Here is a 26,949-nt window from a genome sequence, read left to right as displayed (position 1 = left end):
GGTATTTAACTGGTTCATCCATAGTCACACTGTATTTTCCATTATTTGTATATAATACATACTTACCTTTGGGCTTAGTTTAAATGGCACATTTGCCAAGTTTCTTTTTTTTTCTTTAACCTTTTATCAAGGGAATTTTACAACGTATACAAAAATATAGTGTAATGAACCCCCATGTAGCACCATCAGGTTTCAATAATTATCAACTCATAACCAATCTTGTTTACTCTGTGCCCCACCCTCCCATCTTCCATCTACTGGAAGAAAAATCCCATACATTAAATCATTTAATGTGTAAATATTTCAGTTAAATGGTGCAGTAAACAAATCATTCACAGGTATATCTAATTGATAGTATTAAAAAGACTCATAAATGGGGTTCTTCCTTATAGCTCAATAGGAGAAGCAAGAATACTCATTATTTCCATATTGTTGGGGGTGGGGAGTGTTATGAAGTCTCTCTCCTGGGTGTAGAATCATCATCATTCAACCACTCTGGGTGAGAGATGTGAATTAAAGCATAGATAAGATCAGTACAAAATTAACTCCGAAAAATGGATCTCAAAACTTGGCCAACTTGAATGAAAAGTATAATATGATGCTTGCAGCTGGTAGCAATTATCTGATTCCTTTTTTCCTTCATCCAAGTTATCACACCAGCCATGTCAGAAGGCCAACTACCCCAGCCTTCGTGAAAGACCTGCTTGGGCCTCACCTAACAAATGCTGTCACATGACATTCAATTTGTTCCTCTATAAAATCAACAGTGAGCTCAATTTTCAAAGGAAACTTCCTTCCTTAAACATGAATGTTGGACACAAAACCATCTCAAACGTGATGAGAACCAGGTTGTGCACTAGTAAAACATGATCACACTCATCAGCTCTCATGCCAAGTTGTGCAATAACATAATGGGTCCATAAATCTATGCAACTATCCATGGCGCCAACAACGGGGGGTGGACAGAGTTTTGAATCCTCTTAGAAACTGTAAAAATTGTCCACAGACAGTAAAGCAGTCTGGGAAGTTTATGTTTTCCCCAGAGGCTTCACAAAAAGAAGCGGGTTAAGGTTGCTGCCAGCACATGGTTTCATTCTGCAAACAAATCATGAATCAAGATACACACACGAATATATATATATATATATTACTCTGATGAAGTTAACATCGCATGTTTCCAAGACCAAGGCAATAAATCTCTCTGTTCCACAAAGATGCAGTGAACCATATAACCACTACGTTTTCAATTATATAACGGTTATATTATTCCACCCAGACCCCTCATTTTATAGATGTCTGTAATCTCTAAAGTGCCATGTTAATACAGTTTTAATATTATTCAACTAATATTTACTGAGCACCCACTATGTGCCACACACTGTTGTAAACGTATAGCATACATCAGTGAACAAACAAATAATAAGCATAGTAAACATGAATATTATTTTAGAAGGGGGTATATGCTTTGGAAAACAAAACAAATGCAGTGCAAGTAATCTGGATGGGCTAAAGGGGCAGGTTTCAGAATGACTAGGCAAGGGCAGGCCTCGTTGAAAAGGTGAGGTCTGAACCAAGTTCCCTGGAAAGAGTGGTAGGACACTGGATGGGCAGGTGGAAGTAGAGTGTCCAGGCACTCTGTGGCAAAGGTCCTCAAGTGGGAGTGTGTGTGGCAGGTTTAAGGAAGAGAAAGGGGGCTGGGATAGATTAAGTGAGGGAAGGGGATTGAGTCAATGGTCAGGGTCATTTCAATTACTAGAAGGAAATGAAGAAAAACTGCATACATCATTCCTTCCCAAGATGGGAACTTGCTCTTTTGTAAATATTTACAGGAATCTCAAAGTGACCATGTGAAATTGAAATGAGCTCACAAGCTGGGATACTACGAACTTGATTACTTAAAGAAAACAATACTGGCTTAGTGAAGTTCAACAAAAGAAGAGTTTAAATGAAAGTCTTTCATTTCTAAACATCTGCCCTTTCCACCTTCTTCTAATAGGGTATTAAGTGAATATCTACTGATGGTATTAAGTGTCCAAAAGTTTCCTTTTCAGATTCTGTTTCTAATGCATGACACCAGGCATGGTTGCTGGGAAGTAGTGGGGAGGGAAGTGGATGAAAGTTCTACAGCTGCAGAAGATGATGCAACTTTAAAAATTTCATCTCATCGAAAAATGAACAATATTTAAAACCTACCAATAAACCTGCATTAGAAATCTTGTCAATGCCTTATCCCTCAAGCCTGCCGGCACAAACATCAAAGCAAACATTTCAGCACTAAATCAAATTAACAAACATTCCTCAAGCACAGCACAAGTGTAGCTTATTACAATCTGGAAAATTCCATCGTATTTATCAAATCCTAAGCAAGGCTATGGTGCTTAGAAGTGTACCACAGTAGACGTCATTAACAGCCACAAGTATGATGGTTCTGGGTGTGTTGCTGTGGCAACCGCGTACTCAGCAGCAACACACTGTTTAACGCCAACCCAGAACCAGAGGCAGAAGGAAAAAGCCAGCTTCCTGATGGTAACAACCCAGGGAGTCACCATCGTTCACACATGCGGGAGCCTTCCTTTAGGCAGTCTGAAATCATTCCCACCTAACTCCTAAAGAAAAAATGCACAACCTCTTTCCTCTACTGCAGAACCAGGCAACACCTCCAAGCACAAAGTATCAGAGAAATGTACAAGTAGAGGAGAGAGATTGAGGGTTCTGTGAAAAATATCAAGGCCATCTGTTTATCTGGGTCCAGGCATGAGGGTCTTCTCTGGGGAGAAAAATGGAGAAGTGCTGGTCCATTTGAAAAGTCAAACTGGGAAACATTCCAGAGCTAGGAGATCAGTAAGAAAAGCAGCAGCAAGTGGAATAAGCCAGTCAGAGAAAGACAAATTCCATATGATTTCACTTACATGTAAAACTAAAAGAATGAAGTAAATGAACAAACAAAATAGAAACAGACTCGTAGACACAAAGAACAGACTGATGCTTGCCAGAGGGAAGAGAGGATGGGGGACTGGAAGAAAAAGGTGAAGAGATTGAGAAGTAGATTGGTAGTTACAGAATAGTCACGAAGATGTAAAGTACAGCATAGGGAAAATCCTATATAATAAAAGCCTAATATGCTAATAGTCTGGTCATCCATTCAACCAATGAAAGCATAATATGCTAATGCTATGCTAAGGCCACTCAACTGCTCGCTATGACAAGCACTGATCACCGGGGGCAGACGCTCCATCCGGTAGGTTAGCTTGCTGCTGGGGTCCGGCCAATCAGGACTGAGTGAGACAGGCTGGACATGCCCTGGAGCCCTCCCGCGGTCCCTCCCCAGCTGGCCAACCTCCCACATCCCTCCCCAGCCCTGATAGTGCACTGGTGGGGTCCCTCGGCCTGGCCTGTGCCTTATTGCAATCCGGGCTGAGGGACCACCCCCACCCCCAAGTGCACAAATTTCATGCACCAGGCCTCTAGTAGTCAATAATATTCTAATAACTCCGAATGGTGCCAGGTGGATACTGGAAATATCAGGGGGAACACTTTGTAAAGTATATGCTTGTCTAACCACTATGCTGTACACCTGAAACTAATACAAATTAATATTGAATATCAACTGTAATTGAAAAATAATATTTAAATTAATAAAAAGAAAAGCAGCAGCAAATTCAAGCATGAGCCTTTGGAGGAAAGCTGTTTCCACAGAGGGATTATGTATAAAGGGGAGCGGCTAGTATTTGAGGACACTGGAACCCCAAAGGAGGCGCAGGACATCTCAGACACCATACCCTACAAAGTACTTTTGGATACTCCACATTAAGTTAAAATGAAAGAGAAACTGTTGAACGTACCTTTTCCACAGGCAGAAAGTCATTTTCTACTTCAATTGACCTTGGTCTTAGCTTTATTGGCTTGTCTTTGAAAATATCTCCAAAACCCACTCCCTTAACTTTCTTCGGTTGGATTGCTGCAGTTGCAACTGTCCCATTGGCACCTTCCGATTTGGTACTGCTCGAGTCACCTCCATCACTCTCAGAGCCTGTGGTTTCCCTTAAACCTGTGAAGAGGAGGGGGGAGCAGGAGAGAAATAGCTCAGAAAAGCAGTCATAGCCATGAAACTCCTCACAGCCAGCCAGGAACCACCTCTAAAATTGTTCCTGGGTACAGGATAACTTGCACTTGGGTTTTTCATTTAGTGTTGCATATGTTGAGTTTGGGTAGTTCTGATTTTTGTTTGATATCTCTGCCTCACCCTTTAATCTTACAAAGTGAATCAACACTTTGCAGAAAATCTCATTTCAAAGATGATCTCTTTGTAAATGTGACATTTTACCTCTGCTCAGCCAGAGCCTGGTTCTTATTCAAATGTGTTTTGCTACAGTTGGTGCAATAGCAACTTTTCCCGCCCCTCCTCACTTCCCTGCCCAGTCAGTACCACATACTGTACCTCCAATCTCTATCACTCATGTGAATTAGCAATTAGCAATGAAAGTAACATTTCCTAAAGGGAAACTGTAAAGCTAAAGCCATTTAAACAAATTAGCAATTAAAGAAATCACACAAAATTATGACTGCTAAAGAATTAAATCTCTTTGGATGGCTTCACAAGGAATAAATGTACACAGACATGTTTCTCTAGGAAAGCATTAAACCAAACTTGACATTGAGACTGACAAGATTATTGTGTTTGTTAGAGAAAATGGAAGCTGCCCTCCCAAAGGCCAGAATCCCCCAAGCTCATCTTCCCTCTAATACCATCACTTCTCCAATGCTGAACTCCTTTCCAAAGAAGAACACTGGGGATATGATACCCTTCCTTTGACCTCTTGGGGCATGTGTTGGAAGTCACAAGATAGTTATCAGCAAGACAACATGGACACTTACCTCCCCAGATTCTTTTTTCCCCAGGCTCTGCCCACAACCATGTTCCTAAAAGGAAGAGCCTATTTGTTTCTAGTTAATTTCTGGGTATATATTCTTACTTTGATGATTGGTACATCAGTGATGCTATCAAAGGGCAGGATTCAAAGGATAGTTTATGGAATACTAAAGTATGCCATTAAACCTGTCTCTAAAAGCCTCTAGATCAGTGTTCTCAACCTGTGGGTCGTGACCCCTTTGGGGTCGAATGACCCTTTCACAGGGGTCGCCTAAGACCATCGGAAAACACATATATAATTACATATTGTTTTGTGATTAATCACTATGCTTTAATTATGTTTAATTTGTAACAATGAAATTGGGGGTCACCACATGAGGAACTGTATTAAAGGGTCGCGGCATTAGGAAGGTTGAGAACCATTGCTCTAGATGACTAGGATAGCTCCTGAACATTTACTATATATCTCCTGATGACAACCATGCCCTTGGGATGAAAATACACCATCAAATTTTGCTCTCTATTAGCCAATCGTGCATTATCTTTCTATAGGTAAGGTGGTCTCCTAGTACATAAGAATGACACACCAAATAATTGCTCACATAAAATGTCATAAAATGTTGAAGTCATTCAAATAAAGAAGTCTCAGTGCAGGAAGAAACTGTTAAATGAAAACAGACAAAATATAGAAAGGTCATTATAAATTGCTAACAAGTTTCAAAATCAAATCCTTAAAACAATGGCTGTGCATGTTGGCACCATTTTCAATAAAATGGGATTTATAAGCCAAAAAAGGAGGGGGGAGGAAGATCCATGGGGTACATTTTAATTGACTAAAGAATAGCATTTATGAAGAAAAGAGGGCAAAACAATGAGAATAGCCCACGACAAGGGGTCGGGTGCAAGTTACAGGGCTGGATTTGAGTGTGCAAACATGGACATCCCCTGGATTAGCTATCCATTTGTTCATTGTTTTTAGAAATATCCCTGCTGGAGATATAATTTTTGAGTCTAAATGTTATATGTGTAATTTCCCCTGTACCATGTTCTCATTTTGCTGTATGGATTCTTCCTTTGTGATAAATGGCTTATATATTCTCTTCTGGTTTGGAAAGAACCATTTGAGGGTAGAATAAAGAAATGGTTAGTGAAATGAAACCATCACCACCATCCTCCCAACCACAACCACTCCCACCCCCCACACCCACCACCACCAGAAGGCAGCTGGGCAAATGGATTAGGGCAAGGCTGTTTTAGTTCTTCAAAAAGAAAAATTTGAAGGCTTCTTCTATAATTCCTCATTAGCTAGGACCATAATATTTTCAATCACTGCCATCCTGATTTCACAGAGCTTCCGGTTTCAGGAATTTGCTGACTTTCAGACTCCTCTTAATAACTTTATATTAACCACTGTGAGAAATACTCTTTATATTACACAGGGAGAGATTGCATAGTCATCCAACCACACAAGCATGAACTGGGAAGGAAACACACGGCAGATTTTTCTTCCAGAAATTCTGGCAGCCTGCTTCGATCAACCGTAAATATGTAAATTAAATATCTGAATCCCTGGGTTGGTGAAGTCTAGTTCCTTCTGGTTGGAAGGGGGAAAAGGTGACTTTTCATTTTCATGTCTGTTTGGTACAGCATCTTTTAGCTACTGGTTCCCATTACATACACTATCCTATAAAATGTTCCTGTGTCACACTCAGAACTCCAGGTGACACTCTCAGGCAATACAACCTAGTGTCATCTGCATATTGGGGCCAGTTTGTGAAAGGCTCATTACTGGTACACAGTGAGGTACTGGTTTGACTTCCAGATGTGGGCAGTGGATTCATGTAGGTGAACAGGGCATAGATCCATCTCAGTCTATCAAATGCCTGCGGTGAGACCCAGGTAGGGCAGTGTGGGCACAGTAAAGTCATGTACAGCAGAAGCAGGTATCTGTCCCCCTGGGAACCGAAATAAAAATACACTCCACCACAGACAGTCTGAGAAGCACAATTTTGGTGTTCTCATCTGAACCTTCTCTTTCAACTTCCATAGATGTATGTACGTATGCATATGTGTACATGCACATTAAGGTGGGTGTCTCTCCTTCAAGGTGAAGAAGAACAAAGTCTCCTCAAATTTGCTTTGGCCCATCACATAACTGTCCACTTTTGTGTAATTTACCTTAATATTCCAGCACTGATCAATTCAGACCTATGGGCTATTTTGATTTATGTTTAATTCACATGAATAGTGCTTACTGTGTGGCAGGAACTGTCCTAAGGGCTTCACAAGAGTAATCCATTAATCACATTCATTTCCTTCCTCTCAACTTTCGGCAGCTTTATTTCACAACACAAAAGGCTACACATTGGTACAGCCAAAGAAGTCTGCCGTGTGGTGATTGGCTGAATGAGCAAAGCGAAATAATCATTTCTGGCATGGAGTTTCATGCCAAATTTTTATTTCTTTGAACCACACAATGGAAAAATGGTTTATTAGTTTCCAATGACCATAAGTGGTTGACATCTCCACAGGAAGCCATCTTACACCACCCCCGAGGCCCAGAGATACCGGTACAAATACATATGCATGACAAATGCTACCGATTGCTTCTCTGCACGCATGGTTCATGCATCCATGTCACACACATGATAGAGGCACAAAGCAAACAAGAAAGCACCAGGGGATGGTGGTGGGAAAGCTCTTGTAGCATACACCAAGGAGATGGCACTTATCTTAGACAAATAAGTCCATGTCCTTGGACCAGAAATTCACAGACACTTGGCAGAAGCATGAGCAGCTCGGGAAAGTGCAGCTGCATCAAAAAACACAAGTACCCAGATCTTATCTTTACAATTGCCTCCTGCTGTTAAGGTCACTCACTGTAATAACGTCTGTGGCCCTCCGTCTTTCCCGGTGCAGCTCGGTACAGAATTGTCCCTTCAAAGGTAGTCTTTCCTGACAGTGAATGAGAGAAGAGAAGGGGAGAGAAAAAAACAAGAGAAGGGGGAAGGGGGAGCAAATGATGGCAAAGGAAGGAAGAGGAAGAATCTTTAACTGAACTTGCCTTCAGTGAATCCACTGCAAGAGCTTCATCCGCAAACTTAATTAGAGACCATTAGGCAGAATTTCAGAATGTTACAGAATGAGCCCAAAGTCCCCATGCAACCACAATACACAATCATGAGGCCCCAGAACTAGGGCTTGCCTCTGCACATGACTGGCATGTAGATTATGCTCCATTTAAACCTGGAAGCCATTTCAACATTATAATTCAAGAATAGGCAAACCTCAATTAACCAGAATGAATCCAATTAATTGGAGTCCTTAATTAACTCAATTGTACAGCACTATCTTCTCTTTGGAGAATATGACTCAAGCACAATATAGATTCAGGCCCATCATCTTTTATCTTCTAACCCTAAGTCCCTGCATGATACAAACTGATATTCATGACTGCAAGATTCTAAACAAGGCATGACATTCTCTTTAAAATATATTTATCACCCTCAGTACCTTTAATCAAGAAAATGTACTAATATACTAGAGGGGGGTTTTCACCAATGAGGTTTGAAACCAATAGTGGCATCCATGTTGATATAAGGCAGGAGTCCTCAAACTACGGCCCGCGGGCCACATGCAAATACAAATATTGTATTTGTTCCCGTTTTGTTTTGTTTTACTTCAAAATAAGATATGTGCAGTGTGCATAGGAATTTGTTCATAGTTTTTTTTAAAAAACTATAGTCCGGCCCTCCAGCGGTCTGAGGGACAGTGAACTGGCCCCCTGTTTAAAAAGTTTGAGGACCCCTGATACAAGGGGTTTTCTGTTTAGCACCAAGGACTTCAGAAAACCCTATTTCTTGAAACATCTTAATTGAGGTTTCACCATATCAGTCATGAGACTACTAGTATACTCAAGCATGAGGACATAGGACTCACCCACTGTCAAATGTCACTCTTTTTTTGTTATTAAAAATAGAAGTTATCAATAGCATAAAATTGGACACATGGCTAAAACCCAAATCTCTGTGGAACCATCAGTAAGTACACAGAACATACACATATACCGCCCCACTTTGTGTACACACACACACACATACACACACACACACACACGTGCGCATGCTCCTACGTGTGTTTATATGCCCTACAGAGAATACTACCAGCAGGTAACTTGATTTGCTAAAGGCAAACTCTATTAATAAATGCATTACTTTAAATTACCCAAGAAATTAGCTCTATTATGGTTTGTAAGCTAAATATCGACCGGAAACCAGTAATACAGCTTTATAGTAAGTCTGAGGGGGTAAAAAGGCTGGCTACACTTACAGAGAGACAGAAAGAACTGAGATGGAAGAGAGAAACTTCTCTCACTTCTTAGAAATACTCATTAAGAAAATGGGAACTCCTAATAGGAACCATAGTGTCATCCCTAATACATGAAGGGATTGTGAAAGATCAGACCAACAACTTAAGTAGAATCAGGTATTTCTAATTTCCATGTCCTACAGGCATGGTGGTACACCTTTGTTTTGAAATCTGCCCTTTTTGATATATGTGCTCCATCCAATTAAGGCAAACACTTAGAAATTCAAATAACTGGCTATTTAAGAATAATCCAAAGAAACAAATGTTTCAAATGTTCTTGGTAAACTTGCAGCTCTTGAGGACTTTGATGACAAAAGCAGAGCAAGTAACAGTGGCTAGTTTTTATTTGGGAAATTTTTTATTCTGTTTAACTTCAGTCATTAAGTCAAAATTACTCCTAAGGAATACAGATATTTTGTGAGCTCCAAAACTGAACAGTAACAGTCTTTTCAACCCTTTGTAATACTTTAAGCAATAAAACAATAAAAAATAAAGTCTTTTCAGTGTCAGAAAAGGTAAGTATATGAAAAAGAAATCAGTATTTCAGTAAAGTTCTTCCAAGTACAACAGAGTTTCCCTATGTTTTTCCCCAGGACCAAGTCTGAGAGTCACTGAAGTAGACCATGATCCTGATGTCTCTGAATGGCCAAGCATTTCTGCAAAGTTCCCCATGCACTGGCAGTAAGGTCAATGGAGCCTGGGGTAGGGGTGGGTGAGATACGCATTTGATCTAAAAAGCAAAAGAGGTAAGCAACTGGAAAGTTCATGAATGTGAATGCTGTTTATTTTATTGGGAGAAACACCCTCCAGCCACTACTAAATATTAGCACTTGAAGGCAGCAAACACTGTAAAAAGAACTTTAAAATTTCAACACAAAATCCTATGCTCATGCTAGTATCTAATTTTGCCTAGAACTCTTTTTTAGCAATTTACTAATTGCTCATCACTGCTAATAAATCATAGACAAAACAAATATTATCTAATATTAAAAAGAAAAGAAAGTCTAGTGATGACACAGAGTGGAGTTTGTCAGCCTGGCCTTACTTTTTATAGGCAAGGGGCACTGAGCAATCCATTTCTTATAGCTAATGAAATACAGTATTTGTATATTATGGGGGTGGTTTACCCTGAGCTTTTAAAAGGCCATCTCCATCTCTGTCTTAGCTTGACAAGTCACTAAAGTATCAAGACCTAAAATTTAAAACTAAAGAATTAAGGAAAATAAGAAAGTCAATTCAAGCTGAAATCTCATGGTTGTTAATTATTATAGAGAGAAAATGCAAAGTTTTTCCTCTCTGAAAATTATAAAAAAATAACTGAAAATGTTTCTGTAGCTAAAAGATGGCTTTTATTTAAAAAAAAAAAAAAAAAAAACCTAACAAATACTTTTCAGTGTTATGACAGTTATTTTAGAACCTAAGAAATTAAATAATATAAAAAGGATGTTAGAAACAGACAAGACACATTTATATATTAAATGTGAAGAAAATATGTATGAAATTGAAACTAAACAATAGTCATATCTGGATTTCTTTGCCTCTAAGTTTAAAAAAATCTTATAGATTCAGGATATGCTCTGATTATAATTTGATATAATAATATAATCCTATATAATAAAAGCCTAATATGCTAAGTGTCGACCGTTCAACCAATCAAAGCGTAATATGTTAATGATATGCTAAGGCTGCTCAATCCCTCACTATGACGTGCACTGACCACCAGGCGGCAGACAGTCGACCAGTCGCGATGATGTGCACTGAACACCAGGGGGCAGACATTCTGGTAGGTTAGCTTGCTGCTGGGGTCCCGCCAATTGGGATTGAGTGAGATGGGCCGGACATGCCCTAGAGCCCTCCTGCAATCCCTCCCTGGCTGGCCAACCTCCCATGCGTCCCTCACCGGCCCTGATCGTGCACTGGTGAGGTCCCTCCACCTGGCCTGCACACTCTTGCAATCCAGGACCCCTTGGGGGATGATGGAGAGCAGGTTTCAGCTCGATCCCACAGGCCAGACTAAGGGACCCCACTGGTGCATGAATTCATACACCAGGCCTCTAGTATCAATATAATTTATAATCAGTTCTATTTCACATTATTTAGTCAATACTAGCATGTACAAAACTGTAACTGAAAAGGTAATTAATCATGATCTGGGACAAAAAGAAGAAATAAGCTAAACTGTACTGAGATTTTAAATTTATCATATGTTCAGTGAGAGGGTGAATACAAGCCATAATGGAGGCAATACCAATGTGTGTGGAAGGCCTGCATGTAACTATGGCCTCATCGCTCATAAGCCAGGCCACACACCCAGGACTTAATTTCATTGGGTTTTAGTGTTCTCATCTGATAGCAGACCGTGATCTCTAAATTCCTTTCCATTCCTAACATAAGATTCTGCCTGCACTATTATTACAACCACTTGGATGTTTTATTTTTTAAAAACCTAATTTACTCAAATTTTCCCCACTATTGATCTGTCACATCGGAGTCCATTTCATCCTTTCAAAAATTCTTTATTGGCATCATTTTGCAAGCCCTAATGAATAAACAGATCTGGGTGATAATCATCAGTGATTACTAACATTCAAAAAAAAAGACAGCCAGACATTATGAGCCTCCAGATAGACTATACATTACCACTTATGAAGCAGTTTTGAAATATATATGGTGTCCCAAAAAATATATATACATGTGGTATTCATAAAAAAGAGGATGTTTAACAACATGGAGAGGGTGTAGAACTGAGGACTCAATATTTGGACTTTGGAAATTTGTTTTTGGTTCCATTGATCCTATCTAGCAAAAAGGCCTCTCTCTGGTATTGAACTGATGGAAGAAATATAACTTATCCATGCTTTGCACCATTACAACTGGAAAATATTTCCAAAGCACAGGGACAGGCTGACCCTCCACCACAAAAAGCTTTTACTAAAGTGGCAGTGGCACTTAATACTGGTTAAGGTAGGTCCTGTGGGTCTGTGTCCTTGTACAGGATCTTAGGTCCTCAACAAAGAACTTACAGCCATGTACTCTGAACACCACCAAACTAAATATGGGAGGGCTGTAGAGCCGTCTGAATATGTAGTGCTGGGTGGGACAGCCTCTTCTGTGCTGAAATAGGTCAGTGAGAAGTACTTGGTACACTCAAAATTGAGGTGCTACGAGTGAGAATCTACTACCATGCCCCACAGATAGTGCTCCTGTTAAAGAAGAAAAATTGTCCTGAACTACATATCCTTCCATTCAGCTCCATTATAATCTTATGAGAGCACCATCGTTTATGTGGTCCCTCATTGACAAAAATGTCATTATGTAGCCCATGACTGTATTTATGGAAAAATTATATGATATCTGGGTTTTCTTCAAAACAATACAAGGGAGGATTGTGTAGTGGTATAAATGCAACCAACTGGCCATATTGATAATTGCTGAAGCTGGGTGAAGGACATACAGGGGTTCATTATAAAATTATCTAGACTTGTATACATGTTAGAAATTTTCTATAATAAAAAGATTATGGGGGTATGTAGAAAAGGGTATGAGTGGATAAATGGTGATGGAAGGAGACTTAAAACAAACAAAAAAGTTTACAAAAATCTTTTTAAAGAGCACCATTAAGGTTCTATAGGTAGAGATGTTTTCAAATTTAATTATGTAGCAAAAAGTTTCTGCTACTACATAACAATGAATTTTCTTATCAAGCTAAAATATTTAAAACAATATATCAACCAATACAAGTGCTGTAACACTTTCCTTGATAGATTAAATTACCCTGAATAAAGATCTAAATTTTAGAGATTTTTCATAACCAACCACCATAACAAAAAAATATCAGGGTAAAAGAAAAGCAAGCTCAAGCAATTAGCACATGTCATTCAAAAATAAAAATGCCTCTCCTCAGAGTAAGACCGGATTCAGCAAGCATTCAGTGAACTCCTATCATGTGTCAAGATGTCTTGGCACACTTTCTTATAAATCTAATGCAACATTTCTTTCTACTGCATTCATCCATTGGTTGACAAAATTCAACTGAATAACTATCCTTAAATACTATCTGGAAGTTGAAATGTGAAGAGTACAAATACCAAATAAGTATGTGCACAACAGTGTGTGTGTGTGTGTGTGTGTGTGTGTGTGTGTGTGTGTGTGTGCGTGTGTGTGTGTGTGTGTGTGTGTGTGTGTGTGTGTGTGTGAAAGAGATATACAAGAATAGATTGTACTCAAAGTTTTCTTCATATATATCAGGATAAAGATTTCATCTGTCTTTAAAACCCCACACTAATATCTGCTAACATTTACTTTAAGAGGATTTTTATATGCCATTAGGATCTCTAAAAATTATCAGAATGACACTAACATTAGGAGTTTAACTTACTCCCAGATCCATGTTATTAGTTAAGTAATCTCTGTGAAAAGTAATTGTAATTGAAGAGTATTATGTGGTCTGATCTAACAAAGACCTTGATTAAGTACAGTTTAGCTTATACCACAATAAAAAGCTAGATGTCTTTTGGGCATTACTACATTTGTCTTTCTCAGTTCTATAATAATAATAAATATGTATTTTTATAGTCATACAGGATGTTATCCCTGGGGGAAACTGGGTAAAGGGCACACAGGGCCTCCCTAATCAGTTTTTTGTAACTCCTGTGAATCTATAAATATTCCAAAAGTGGTTTTGTTTTTTTTTAAGCAAACCACATCAAAACTACTAACGCTATTCTCTGAGGGTAGGGAATACGAAGATTCATTCTAAAATCGAAGTTTCCACCAAACCCTACTGGTATACGTAATTTCTGTATGTGACCTGATGTGACTGTATACATTTTAACATCAGAGAATAAGTGGCTACTGAAAACCCTGTCAAACACTGACAGATGCTATTTCTTTCTCTTTCAGAAGATTATTCCAATTTAGCAAACCATAGGGACATTATTACCACATCTGCTTTACTATGAAGCCCTTTGTGACCATCATCATCCCCACAACCCCATGGGGCTGGCCTTCAGTCTTTGTATCCTCAGACACCCAGCTAGCAGAGCACCTGAGGCATTTTCTTGAACTTCTGCTGATTTGCGTTACCCCTTTTCTGCAATGTGAGCTGACTGAAGGCGGAGATTTGATTTGTCTCTATATATCTTAAATGCCTTATACAGTGTCTTGGTAACAACAGGACTCAAAAAAAAGGTTGAATGAATAGAAGAAAGGGAGGAAAGAAGGGAAGAGAGAAGGAAGGATTGATGAATAGATAGGGGCACAGAGAGAGAGAGATAGGTAGATGGGCCCTCTTCTTCTTAACTATATATGTAATATGTAATATATAATATATAATATATACATTATATATATATATATTATAAAAGCTATGTAGTTCTTACCAGAAGCATCCACCTTTCTTAGAATACCATGCTCTTCAGGACCTGAAATCCCCTCAACAAGGGACAGATTCCAGGGTAACTAAATGTGGCTGCTGAAATTATTGGGATCTCCTGGTCCTGAAATGGAAGGCTTTGAACTGAATGAGTTTTGTGAGCTTTGGGGAAGGCAGTCTCTACAAGAGAAGCAGCCTCTTGCAAGCATGTGAAGGAAAGCTACGTGACTGGGGAGACCATTCCTTTCAGCCTCCTAACCTCCTGCCTGCTCCAGAAATCCCAGCACTGTGTGCTTTGAGCTGAGCAATGTTAAATGTCCATATTATTGACCTGTAGTAACAGGACAGCTTATTTCAATAGTTTCAAAAATACAAGAGGCAAAACTGAGAATGGTTTCCCAGACTACCTAAACTAACTAGAGCATCACAATCATGGCTGGATACTAAGAGGTCAGGGTTCTCCAAAAAAGATTGCCCAACACCTCCCCCGACCTCCTTTTCTGCTTCAGTAGAGGAATCCGCAAGTAATTTCCAAATACAGACAATGCTTCAGTAAACATGGTACCTAGCAGAGTGTAAGCAGCCTCAAAATACTGATTATGTACCAAGAGTTTATAATGATTAACAATAAGAATAACCATTTATAGTGGGCCTTGTATGAGTGAGGTGTTTTATGCACATCATTGCTATTGGAACTCATAATGCACTTCCCCACAGAAACAGTGATATAATGACCCAATCTGGTCCTCCCTAAAAAAAAAAAAAAAAAAAAAAAAAAAAAAAAAAAAAAAAAAAAAAAAAAAAAAAAAAAAAAGCCCATTTAATCTACAACATCCCTAAGGTATGGTATTGTTATTTTAGAACTCAGCTACCAGGTACAATACTATTCCAGTATACAAAAAAAGCACCAGGCAGTTAGAATTCTAATCCGTACTTTGGAAGCTATAAGCAAATCCCACTCTATCATGGGATCAAGGACACTTTCTGCTCTCCTGATCATACTCATCAGTTGGGCCATATTAGCAGAGAATCCCCTCTCCCCAAGCCAGAGAAGGCAGCAAAAACTCAAAGATGCTTCATTTGCTCCAAATTACCTTGTGACCTTCCTACCATAGATCCTAGGCTAGAAATGGGGTTCAGGGGTGAGGGGTCCCAGGCTTTGGAAGTAGATGGAAAGGGTGTAGCTAAAGCCACTGAGCCAACCAGCCAGCACTGCTGCTTCTATGGATGATGAGCTGCTGAGGCACCAAGTAAAGGAGGTTGCCTGAACACCTCTCTGGAAATAGCTTTACCTCCAAATTGGAAACTTGTGCAATCATGCTACTGCTTAAATAAAAGAAACACAACTAACTTGAGAACTCCACTCAAGAGAGATTTTTCCAAGTGGAAAAGAAAGCTGTTTAACAATTATTTTGATAGGATGGAGCTGTCCTCCTCTTGTCAGGTAGTGCCTTGCCACTATGACACAGTCAAACCTCTTACGACATTCATGCTCATGACCTTGGCTCAAGACGGCACAAGAGATACACAGACACCCACGCAGGAAGTTGGGTTAGCGACTGGGAGAACAAAGCTTCCCGGTCCTGACCTTTTGCTCCGTGAGCTGGAAAGGGCAGCAGAGAAGCTGGAGGGAGGAGAGCTTCAGGCCCTGGAGAAAGAAAGACCTGGAGTTCGTTCTCACCATTGCAGAGGGACATGCATGCTCACCCAACATGAGGCTAGGCTTTCAGCTGTCTCATCATACTTTTAAGGGAACTGGCATGCACTCGTCCCAAACACAGGACTTCTCACCACCAATGATTTGTGTATGTTTGTGCCATTCTTCTCCAAGTTCTTCAAGGGATGCTGAGAAATATAGCAATCTCATTTGCTTCATTTAAAAATAATTATCAACTTGCAGTGAGGGACAGACACTCTAGAAGTATATGAAGGCATAGCCACGTGGGTCACCCATGAGAAAGTATTACTATGGCATGAATGTTGACAGTCACCAATCCAGAGACAGGGTGTGCGTCTGCACACACATAAAGGTATGCAGGTCACACCTGTACAATGATAAACTTAATACACCACATGGGTTAAGGCAGCATAACCAAAATATATTCGTGAGCTTTTGTCGTAACTGCTTGGCATAGGCTACAGAGCAGAGGGGAGGCAGAAGTACCACCCGCTGGTGTCCCCACCCTTTCCTGCATGGTGGTGGGGACATCCTTACTTGACTTGGAGAGCTGCTCATCCTGGGAAATGCTGAGGTCATCTGACTCTCCCGACAGCTCCTTGATGAAGTTGGAAGGAAACATGCCAGTCTTTCCATTGAGAACACCTTCCCACCATCCTTCTTCTACCTGTGCATATGGGAACCAAACAGAGAAGCAGGGGTCAGGTTAGTTTCCTTTCCCATCTGTGTGGTGCAGAGTGCAGAGCCCACACAGGCGTAGCTAAAGGACTCAAAGCTTACACTTTAACAAGGAACCAGAAAGCAGACGATAGAGCCTTGAGATTCAGATTCAGAAAGGGGGGTTTAACCTGGGGGCCATAAACACAGTGGAAAAGAATTATTTTCACTAACCTCAAATTTGAAATTTGGAATTTCCTTTTATTACAAAGGTAACAGAAGGACCTGTGACTCGTGACCAAACACATCACAGTTGTTCTCATGTCACATCATACATGCTATGAGTATCTCAAGATATCGTTTGTGCTCATTGCTACTTGGAAATGGTGGCAGTGTCACACCTACTAGGAGACCTTGTTATTTAATGTATTAATGAGAAATTACTTCTTACATACAATAAGGAATTCCACATAGGTTACTATATCAAAATTTGCTTTTAAAATAGTTTGATAGTTACTCACTATAAATGGTTCTCTTTATAATCTTATGTGTTTAATTTTATGCATTTAAAACCATTATCTAAAAACTGAGAATGGCTTCCCAGACTACGAAACTAACTAGACAGTCTAACAAAAACAGTTAATCCCCGAGCTAAGAACTCAATGGGAAGGTGGAAGGACTCCCTGGAGGTTTCTGAAAGGTCCTAGATTACCCTGAGATGAACTGAAATAGGGTGAAGGAAGGGCAGCCAAGCTACAGTGATCTGGTGGGGGAGTGAAGGCTGGAACTGGTGGAGCAGCAAGAATGAAGAAGGCAGGTACAGATTTGAAGGCCCTTTGAGGTATGAGCTGGTCTTTAGTGACTAACTAACTGGACAAGCAAGAAAAGGGTTAAATAAAATTTTGTTATGGAGCCACTAACAGAACACCAGAAGTAAGAATAGCAAGCTGGCTTCTTAGAGGAAAATAACAGGGCATTTTGAGAACAAGCAAGTATTAAGTCGCCAGTGGTGTGGTAGAACAGAGAGAGAGACCTAGAACCTTTGAATTTTTTTTACCACCTGTGAACATTACCTACTCAATCAATACATACAATTTAAAAACTGAAATAATTAAAACAATAAAAGAATATTGAGTGAAAAGCCCAGTTCACATACTATCCTGAAACTTAGCAGTTATATTACTTTATTCAAATTTCCTACCAAACTGAACCCTGGTTTTCCTATCTGTATAATAAGGACAATTCATACACTTGATCAGTGTTAGAGATAGATGTACTACGATTCTACACTAGGGTCTGGGGACACATAACTGTATAGGACATGACATGTCATTTTTTCCCCTCAAGAAGTTGATGTTCTATCATGGTATAAAGGACATGTGGTTTAAAGAGGGGAAAGGATATATGTGACCAAAAACTAACAATGCAAGATAAATAGATGAGAAAATTCCATGACCTGGCACAAATCAAACTTGTTCCCCAAAATCAAGGTCATTGAGATCTGGGATGCTAAAGGAGGGCCTTGAGAAAAAAAAGAAATCAGAATTAAGTTTGGCCTCTTAGAGTAGCAAAGACAGATTCAAGTAGGGGTTGGGGTGTGAGACATTCAGGAAAGGGGGAAGCTGGTAGAGCCTGTGGAATGCAGACAGTCAGAATGGTGTTTAGAGCATTTGTTATGGAATTTATGGAATATAGACTTGCAGAGTGATGATTATATCTGCGTGATCACAGAATCTTCTGAAAAGAATCCATACAACAGCATCCATGCACAACAGTCCCAATGACTATTCAATACCAAATCATGGCATTTAATAGCATTGTAGTTTAAATAATTCTGTTTCTATGCCAAGTCAACTGATACACATTATTCTTTCAAGGAGCTTTTTATAAGATTAAGATGGTTAGGAAGATTCACCATGAGCCTGAATATAAAGAGTCACAGGATTTGTAGCATGTGGTCCTTTGTGGTTGTCCTGAATAAGGAACCATAAAATGACCTTTCTCCTGTAATCACAGGACAGGTGGGAAAAACCAAGGGCATGGACCACAAATAAGCAGTTTCTGGCATAATCCCTGACAGCAAAAGGGCAGCTGGGACAATTCCATTTGATTCAGTTTGACGGTATCTAAAATGTTCCTATTCCCAATAATAAGCAGCTCCAGCCCGAGATCCCTGAAGGAAGTGCTCCTGATGTGCGGAATTGGTGGGCTGCCTGCTGGGAAAACAGGGGTGCCTTCACCTCACCATAGCTCCAGATGCCTATATCACTGTCAGCACAGTCTGAGAGGAGTGGCCAACAGGGAAATAGCACAGATCTATCATTAGCCACACAGTGTGTAGAGGGGCAGACAATAAAAACACTGCTCATCCCTTGGTGGGTACACTTCCCATTGCAGGCGCCATAGGCGGGGGGGGGGGGGTCTGGCCTCAGTACCAGTGAGGGCTGTTCAATACTTTTTCTTCCTATAGCTTGCTGCTTTGGTTGTGAAATTAAGGCTGGATATATGAGAAAAATGATCCTCACCCTCACACTATCCCTCTTCAATGATATTCCAGTTCAACTTCCCATGTAAAAATGAGGACACTGAAGCCCAGAGTGATTACATTCATTCATTCACACATTCTTTCATTCATTCAAAGAGTAAAGCATAGTACCTTACAATATGGAATAAATAAATGAATACATGAATGAATGAATAGCAGAGAAATCATTGGGGGAAACCTCCATGGGGCCTACAAAGACCTAATGGCTTCACAAGAGGATTTTTTCCTTCCTGCGAGGAGCAAAAGGGACCTGAATATATTGGCCATTGGTCTTAATTAGATACTGCCAAGCCTAGGTCTGTGTATCCCACCCAATTTCACTAATATTTAATGAGCAGCTATCCTATATTGCTTGAGGACCTCGGGACAGATTGGTTGAGAAGTTTCTGCAACAAAGAAATTAACATACAGAGCCTGTATACCCCCTGCTTAGAAAAAGAGCTTGCTCGTGTTTATGCTTCTATATTTAAAAGAGAGAAAGAAATGTGTCCCTTTGTAATAAAGTGGAAATTACGGATGTTACTAAAGGCTTATAATTTCTGACCCAAGGAAAATGATGGAAGGGGGTAGATACCCATGTTCTCCATATTCATGTTCTCCTCCACCAACACATACCTTAACATTACTAAAATTTACCTCAAAATGTATTCAGACTTGGTAGGTTGTATGCTTCTAGGGATTTATCCATTTATTCTAGGTTGTTCAATTTGTTGGTGTATAATTGTTCATAGTAGTCTCCTAAGATCCTTTGTATTTCTGTGGTATCAGTTCTAACCTCTCCTCTTTCATTTCTGATTTTGAGTCCTTTTTTTTTTCTTGGTGAGTTTAGCTAAAGACTTTAGCTAAAAACTTTGGGCTGAGTTTGTTCTTCTTTTCTAGTTCCTTGAGGATATTATGAAAAGTGAAATAAGTCAGAAAAAAGACAAATACTGTACGATCGCACTTATATGTAGAATCTAAAAAAAAAAAAAAAAAAAACACAACAAAAAAAACCCTCCTAAACTCATAGATCAGGGGTCCTCAAACTTTTTAAACAGGGGGCCAGTTCACTGTCTCTCAGACCATTGGAGGGCCGGACTATAGTTTAAAAAAAATTATGAACAAATTCCTATGCACACTGCACATATCTTATTTTGAAGTAAAAAAATAAAACGAGAACAAATACAATATTTGTTTTTGCATGTGGCCCACGGGCCATAGTTTGAGGACCCCTGTTAGTGAACAGATTGGTCATTGTTTAGAGGCAGGGGATATAAGGTAGGTGAAATGAATGAAGATGACCACAAGATACAAACTTCCAGTTTGATAAATTCTGGGGTTGTAATGGTGATGACAGTTAACAATCCTGTATTGTATATTTTAAAGTTGCTAAGAGAGTAGATCTTAAAAGTTCTCATTACATGAAAAAATTGTAACTGTGTGGTTATGGATGATAACAAAATTCATTGTGGTAATCATTTCATAATATACACATGTATGAAATCATTATGTTGAACACCTGGAACTAATACAATATTATACATCAATTATCTCAATAGAAATTTATTCAGAAATAATTAAATGAGAATTTCAATAGTGGTCATTTACATTACCTATGAGAACGAAAAGTAGTTTGAAAATTTAACAATAATAGAGAAATATTAAGATAGGTATTTAAAGTTTTTAAAATTGAGGTATAATTCATATAAATGCACAGATCTTAACAGTACAAGTTGATCAGTATTCATACACCCATGAAACCCATACCTCTATTAACATACAGAGCATTTCTATCACTCCAGAAAATTCCCTTGTGTCCCATTCCAGGCAATCCACTTCCAAGCAACCACTAATCTGATTTCTATCACCCATGATTGATTTTGCCTTTTCTAGAACTCATGTATATGTGCTAAGACATAGTTTACATTTGGAATATTGCTGGGGGGGGGGGGAAAAAAATATCAAACTGTTTCTAGAAAACATCTTTTTCTATTAGTGGAAATATATATATATATATATATATATATATATATATATATATATATAATTTAAGGGAACCACTTTCTAAAGTCATAGACACCTACATTATTTTCCATTTTAGTTGCTTTAACTAACTATCCTTGTTGATTTGGGGACATAGAAAGCTGGTTGTGACAAATATCAACAAGTATTATCTAGGTCCTAAATGCCTGTGTAGTTCATTGTGTGATTACCTCTTTCTGGTAGGATCAAAACATTCTATACACACAGAATGCTTATTTTTCTTCCTTCCCCTCGTTCTTCTGAGAATAAGCCTATTCCGCATGAGAGGGAGCCCCTCAAAGGAGAAATGTGTAGAGTAATTTAAAGGGAAATGACTTAAGAAAACATATACAACTTCTATTTAAGACTTTAGCAAACTTTGCCCAATGAGACAGAGCAACATCCATGATTTTCCTCATAGTGGAAAGGGTTTCTAGTAGGGCTTTTACAGACATCCTTCAGCAGTGCTTGAAAGTCCTGTCCTTCAAAACTACTGCAGACTAGTCTACAGGTCTCCAAATTATTAAATGATCTATGCTAAGACCTTATTATCATTCCAACTTGAAAATATAAGCAAATAGGAAATTAAGCCAGCAAGATAATCATTCTGATGAATCAAGATACTCAAGTTTTGTCCTGTCATAATTCCCAGGTGAGAAAACTGTCTATGGCAGCGGTTCTCAACCTGTGGGTCGCAACCCCTTTGGCGGTTGAACGACCCTTTCACAGGGGTCACCTAAGACCATCCTGCATATCAGATATTTACATTATGATTCATAACAGTAGCAACATTACAGTTATGAAGTAGCAACGAAAATAATTTTATGGTTGGGTCACAACATGAGGAACTGTATTTAAAGGCCCAGAAGGTTGAGAACCATTGGTCTATGGGATGTGATGATATTAGAAAACCATACCGAAGAATAGGGTATTTCTTTAAAAGTTCAGTGTGGGCAACACTATAACATTTATGTCAACCAAATTTGACTGTATCTGCCAGCTCCTGCTTCCTATGCTCCACACCTGCCCTGAAGGTTCATAGGTCATACCCAACTTTAGGGCAAGGTTGCACTATCCTCCTGTCCAACCTATAGACTAGCCCATCACTTTATATAATGCAGCCTGTGCTTGCTGAATTCATCCAAGTACTTCTCACTTTCCACATGCCCTGTTGAAATGTCACCTATTCTAGCAAGCATCTTCACCTTCACTGAGAACCTTTGTTCTTAAATCCCTCCCTCATTTATCATTGCCATCATTTACCACTCTAATAACATCTTGAGTTATTAATTACATTTTAAACTGTGTCTATCTTACCCTCCCTGACTCTATCTGACTATGGGGTGGGGGTGAGGGTGGGGGTGGAGGCTGAAAGTTCCAACCTTCTAATCACATGATTAGCTCCACTGACAACCCTCACCCTTTGGTACTTCCAAAAGTCATCTCATTAGCATAACAAAAGACACCTTGATCACTCTCTCTGCTTAGGAAATTCCAAGGATTTTAGGAGCTCTGTGCCAGAAAGACTAGGCAAAGACCAAATATATATTTCTTATTATAAGTCACAATATAATAACTACCCATCCAAACTGACAAAGGCTATCTGATGAGTTAAAGTTTTGAAGGATTTCAACAGCCTATTTAGCTCTAGATAAAAGAACCAAATTTCCTGCTATGCGCACAAGAAGGAAAATGTGTTAAGTTACTTGGAAGTGCAAGTTACTTCTTTGTAAACTACAAGGCCAGGTTAGGCTTTAAGTCTGAAACTGAAGCCAGTGGTCTCCAGCCAGCCTGACTAGGGACCACTGAGAAACACCTCAAAAACTAACGACAAAGAGCAAATAAAAGCAAGAATCTCTGAACATCCCTTAGGTCACGACTAAGACAGACTGGTTGAGACCAGGCTCATCCAACACAAAGGGAAAAGCAGCTCATTTCTCAAGCTTTACATGACACAGACAGGAAAAGAAAGAGGCTTCAATGACCTTTTCCAAAAAAATAGGCCAACAAGCCAGTTTTGAAATTCCAGAGGCTCTCAGATGCTATTTCTCCAGGTAACCTTTTCCATATGCCACCTCTGTTCTTATAATCTGAACTTTGCCTGATTTATCAGTCTTCTCAACTGTGGACAAAATGACACAAATGTGTATTTACAATGATCTCTTTAAAAATATCTACCTAGAAATTCAGCCTGCTATTTTTCCTTTTGAACTGGCAACCCAGTTCATTTAGATTCACAATGATGGATCTAATGATGAGAGCAGAATCACTCACTACTCCCTAGCCAGGAGGCAGAAGCATGGTGAGGGCTTTCTTGAGCAATTTCCCCTTGCCAACTCCACTTAGCCCTGGACTGCCATACACTCTCTATTCCTTCTCTAAGCCACATTACAGAGGACCATAGTTGACTCCTGCCTAATGAGGGTCAGGGCTGTGTCTACCCAAACGTGCTTTAGCCCACTGTTCTTATTGCTAGCCCACAATTTGGTTACATAGCTAAAAAATATGAATGAGGAGAAAGGGTTAGTGGTGTGAAGGGATAATGGTAATGACTTGAAGGTTAAAAACACTGGTGAATTAGGTGTGGACAAGACAACAGAGAGATTAGGTGTGGCAGACTGTAGTACTTTAGGTTTACATACTCCAGTTGCTTCACAGCATGTGCATTTGTGTGTGTATAGCTTTTCAATATAGTAGAATCATTCTATTAATGAATCAAAAATACAACATATAATATGTATATATACATACACAATACAATATATTTTTTATTGACCAATAGATTGATTGATTCTATAGTATTGCAAAGCTATTGCTATTGACTTACCTCAATCAGTCCCTGATATTTTAGGGCTTTTGTTTATTTTGTTATTAGTTTTCAGCAGGATTAGAAAATAGCTATTCATTAGCACTTATACAACATCCTTTATAAGAGAAAGGGGCAGATTTTATATTATACAGTGATTATGGTCCCAAATCCACAATATTACAAGTAAGTTGGAACAACCGGGAAATTAATTTTTGATGATATAATTTTAAAAATATGGATTAAAAGTCCAACCTTTATGTTTTGTCTTACATAAATAGCATAGGATCATAGCTACTTTTCATTTTTCCTACTTGAAGAAAGCCAGAACGAAGCCTACCATTGAACTGGCAGTGAGTGGAAAGAAGACTGGGATTGTGGGTGCTGGTGAAGTTCTATGTCATCTAGGTGAGGAGAGTAACAGCCCTGTGATCACTCTTCTTTAGCCATTCATGCTTGCTTCCCCTACACCCAACAGGTAGGTGAGTGTGAGTAATACTTCCCAGAAATTTATTAATAAATTTCCTTATCTTAATATGTATTTTGTTAAACATTATTACAACATTTTCCCGGTCAGAGTGGCTCAGTGGTTGAGCATCGACCTATGAACCAGGAAGTCACTGTTTGATTCCCAGTCAGGGCACATGCCTGGGTTGCAGGCTCAATCCCCAGTAGGGGGTGTGCAGGAGGCAGTCAGCAATGATTCTCTCTCATTATTGATGTTTCTCTCTTTCGGACTCCCTTCCTCTCTGTGAGCAATAAAAAATATATTTTAAAAAAACATTATTACAACATTAAAGGAAAAACCATCTTTGACAGAACCATTTTCCATTCTTATTCCATCTCTGGTCCTGTGCATGGAGCTATATTTTATATGACTATATCCTTGTATATGCAATTTTGTTTTCTAATCTGTTCATTTATTTTGCAAAAAAAATATTTTCATATTTACATTTATTAATTTACTTTATTCATCAAGCCTTTATTAAGGTATGTATTAGGTTTTAGGCACTATTCCAGGAACCACGGATGTAAAGATAGATAAAAACCAGATCCCTCTTTTAAAGAACTAGCAAGTTAGCAGAATATACCAGGTAATTACAATGCACAGTATTGTCATAAATACAGACTTAAAGGCCTCTGTGTTTGCCATCTTAATGGCTTCACAATCTTCTAGCGGGATAATATAACAATTCACATAACTATTCACTTTCTTGATTATTTTTCATTATCACGTGTACTGCTGCAATGAACATATTTCACTTTTTTTTTCTGTTAACCATTTTCTGTGGATAAATTCCTTGGAGTGAGATTACTGGGTCAATGTGTAGTATTAATTCAGATTTTTATAGCTCTTGACATACCTTGCTAAATAGCTTCATAAATATATGCAAAGTCACCACTTCCAAGCATTGCCAACATCTTACCACTAAATAATTTTTTAGAATTTTCAAAAGCAGGACCTATTATTGTGTTCAATTGTATTTATTTAATTAACAGCAGGGTGGAACATTTTCTCATCATTAGGATTTTTATGTCACCATGGGGGATTTGTGTTTATGGAAAATTTATCTATCATTTATCACTGTTATGGCAGCTTCCTAATATATTTTCAGATGGTACAAATAACTTTTCATCCTAATTTATTGCAAAATTTTCTGTGTTGTTCTCTTTGTTTAGCTAGATTCACTTCAAATCATACCAAAATTTTAACTCTTTTTTTAAATTAGGCACACTGTTGTTGGTTTTTTCCCTCTAGAATTTCTTAAGAAATCTGTCCTTCTACCATTGGTATAAATAGTCTACACTGTTGTCCATTTTTCACTCATTCAACTTTCAACAAATTTCCTATGCGTCCTTCTTGGCACCATGGATAAAAAATGATGAGTGAATGACATATTAATACAAATTATTATTATCCAAAACTTGGAAATAGGCAAAAGGGTTACTGTATGTCTTCCAAGTGCCACACAGGGAACCTTATTAATTAATTCTCCAGGGATACATATCTTGTTTGACATACTATGTACTATGCATGAGGTTAGTTTACAACTCCGTTAGTGGGGGTGTTAACTGGTAGAACAGTGAAAGCAATGCAAATGATTCTTGCCACATGGCAATGAAAATAGATTTTGACCAGCAGAGGTGTAAGTGATTTACCCCTTAAAAAAGACAACCTCAGAGGTTACAGCTTTAACTGTAGGATACTACTACGTAGTTTTGCATCTAACTTAGCAATCTTAATCAAGAATTTTCTCTTTTAGTGATTATAAATACTTTGCTCTTTCACAATTCTCTTTGAGTCAGCCTTACCATCTTACAGATCCCCTCATTAGTGAGTTAAATAAAGCTTTGACACATGCTCACCTTATGTTTGTATGTGAGTCAGGAAATCTGGCTGCTAGCATCAGCCCTATTCACATCATAGTTCATTTAATATCCTTGACTTCTAGCTTCCTTTTTTGTAAATTGTGGTTTTCTGTAAAGTCCAATGGTATTCAGGAAACCAAAGCAAACAGAAAACTGTATTTCTACATACATATAACATGCATTGAATCAGAATGAATGATCAGGTTCTAAGTGCGAAGCCCAGGCCCTCCCAGGGAGTCTGAGAAGCCCATACCAGTGTCTGATGGGACACTTCACCAGC

The 26,949-nt window shown here is 38.8% G+C and overlaps 1 protein-coding gene across 6 annotated transcripts in view; it reads right to left on the bottom strand.

Annotated features, from left to right (window-relative positions):
- SH3KBP1 (SH3 domain containing kinase binding protein 1) overlaps window positions 1-26,949 on the bottom strand; it is a 332,666-nt gene that overhangs the window by 130,132 nt on the left and 175,585 nt on the right. For 4 of the 6 annotated variants that reach the window (XM_036304656.1, XM_036304652.1, XM_036304655.1 and 1 more), the window contains 4 exons: window positions 16,828-16,957; window positions 16,201-16,260; window positions 7,751-7,825; window positions 3,843-4,048 (listed from right to left, as the gene is read on the bottom strand). In XM_036304656.1, coding sequence (XP_036160549.1) covers window positions 3,843-4,048; window positions 7,751-7,825; window positions 16,201-16,260; window positions 16,828-16,957 — 471 coding nt within the window. The remainder of the gene's footprint in view (window positions 1-3,842; window positions 4,049-7,750; window positions 7,826-16,200; window positions 16,261-16,827; window positions 16,958-26,949) is intronic. The other 2 variants (XM_036304658.1, XM_036304657.1) reach the window with 1 other exon arrangement.

Source organism: Myotis myotis, unplaced genomic scaffold, assembly GCF_014108235.1.
Source record: "Myotis myotis isolate mMyoMyo1 unplaced genomic scaffold, mMyoMyo1.p scaffold_m19_p_4, whole genome shotgun sequence".
NCBI classification, from domain to species: domain Eukaryota; kingdom Metazoa; phylum Chordata; class Mammalia; order Chiroptera; family Vespertilionidae; genus Myotis; species Myotis myotis.
The sequence above is the reverse complement of the archived record's forward strand: the minus strand, read 5'-3'. Positions and strand labels throughout refer to the sequence as shown.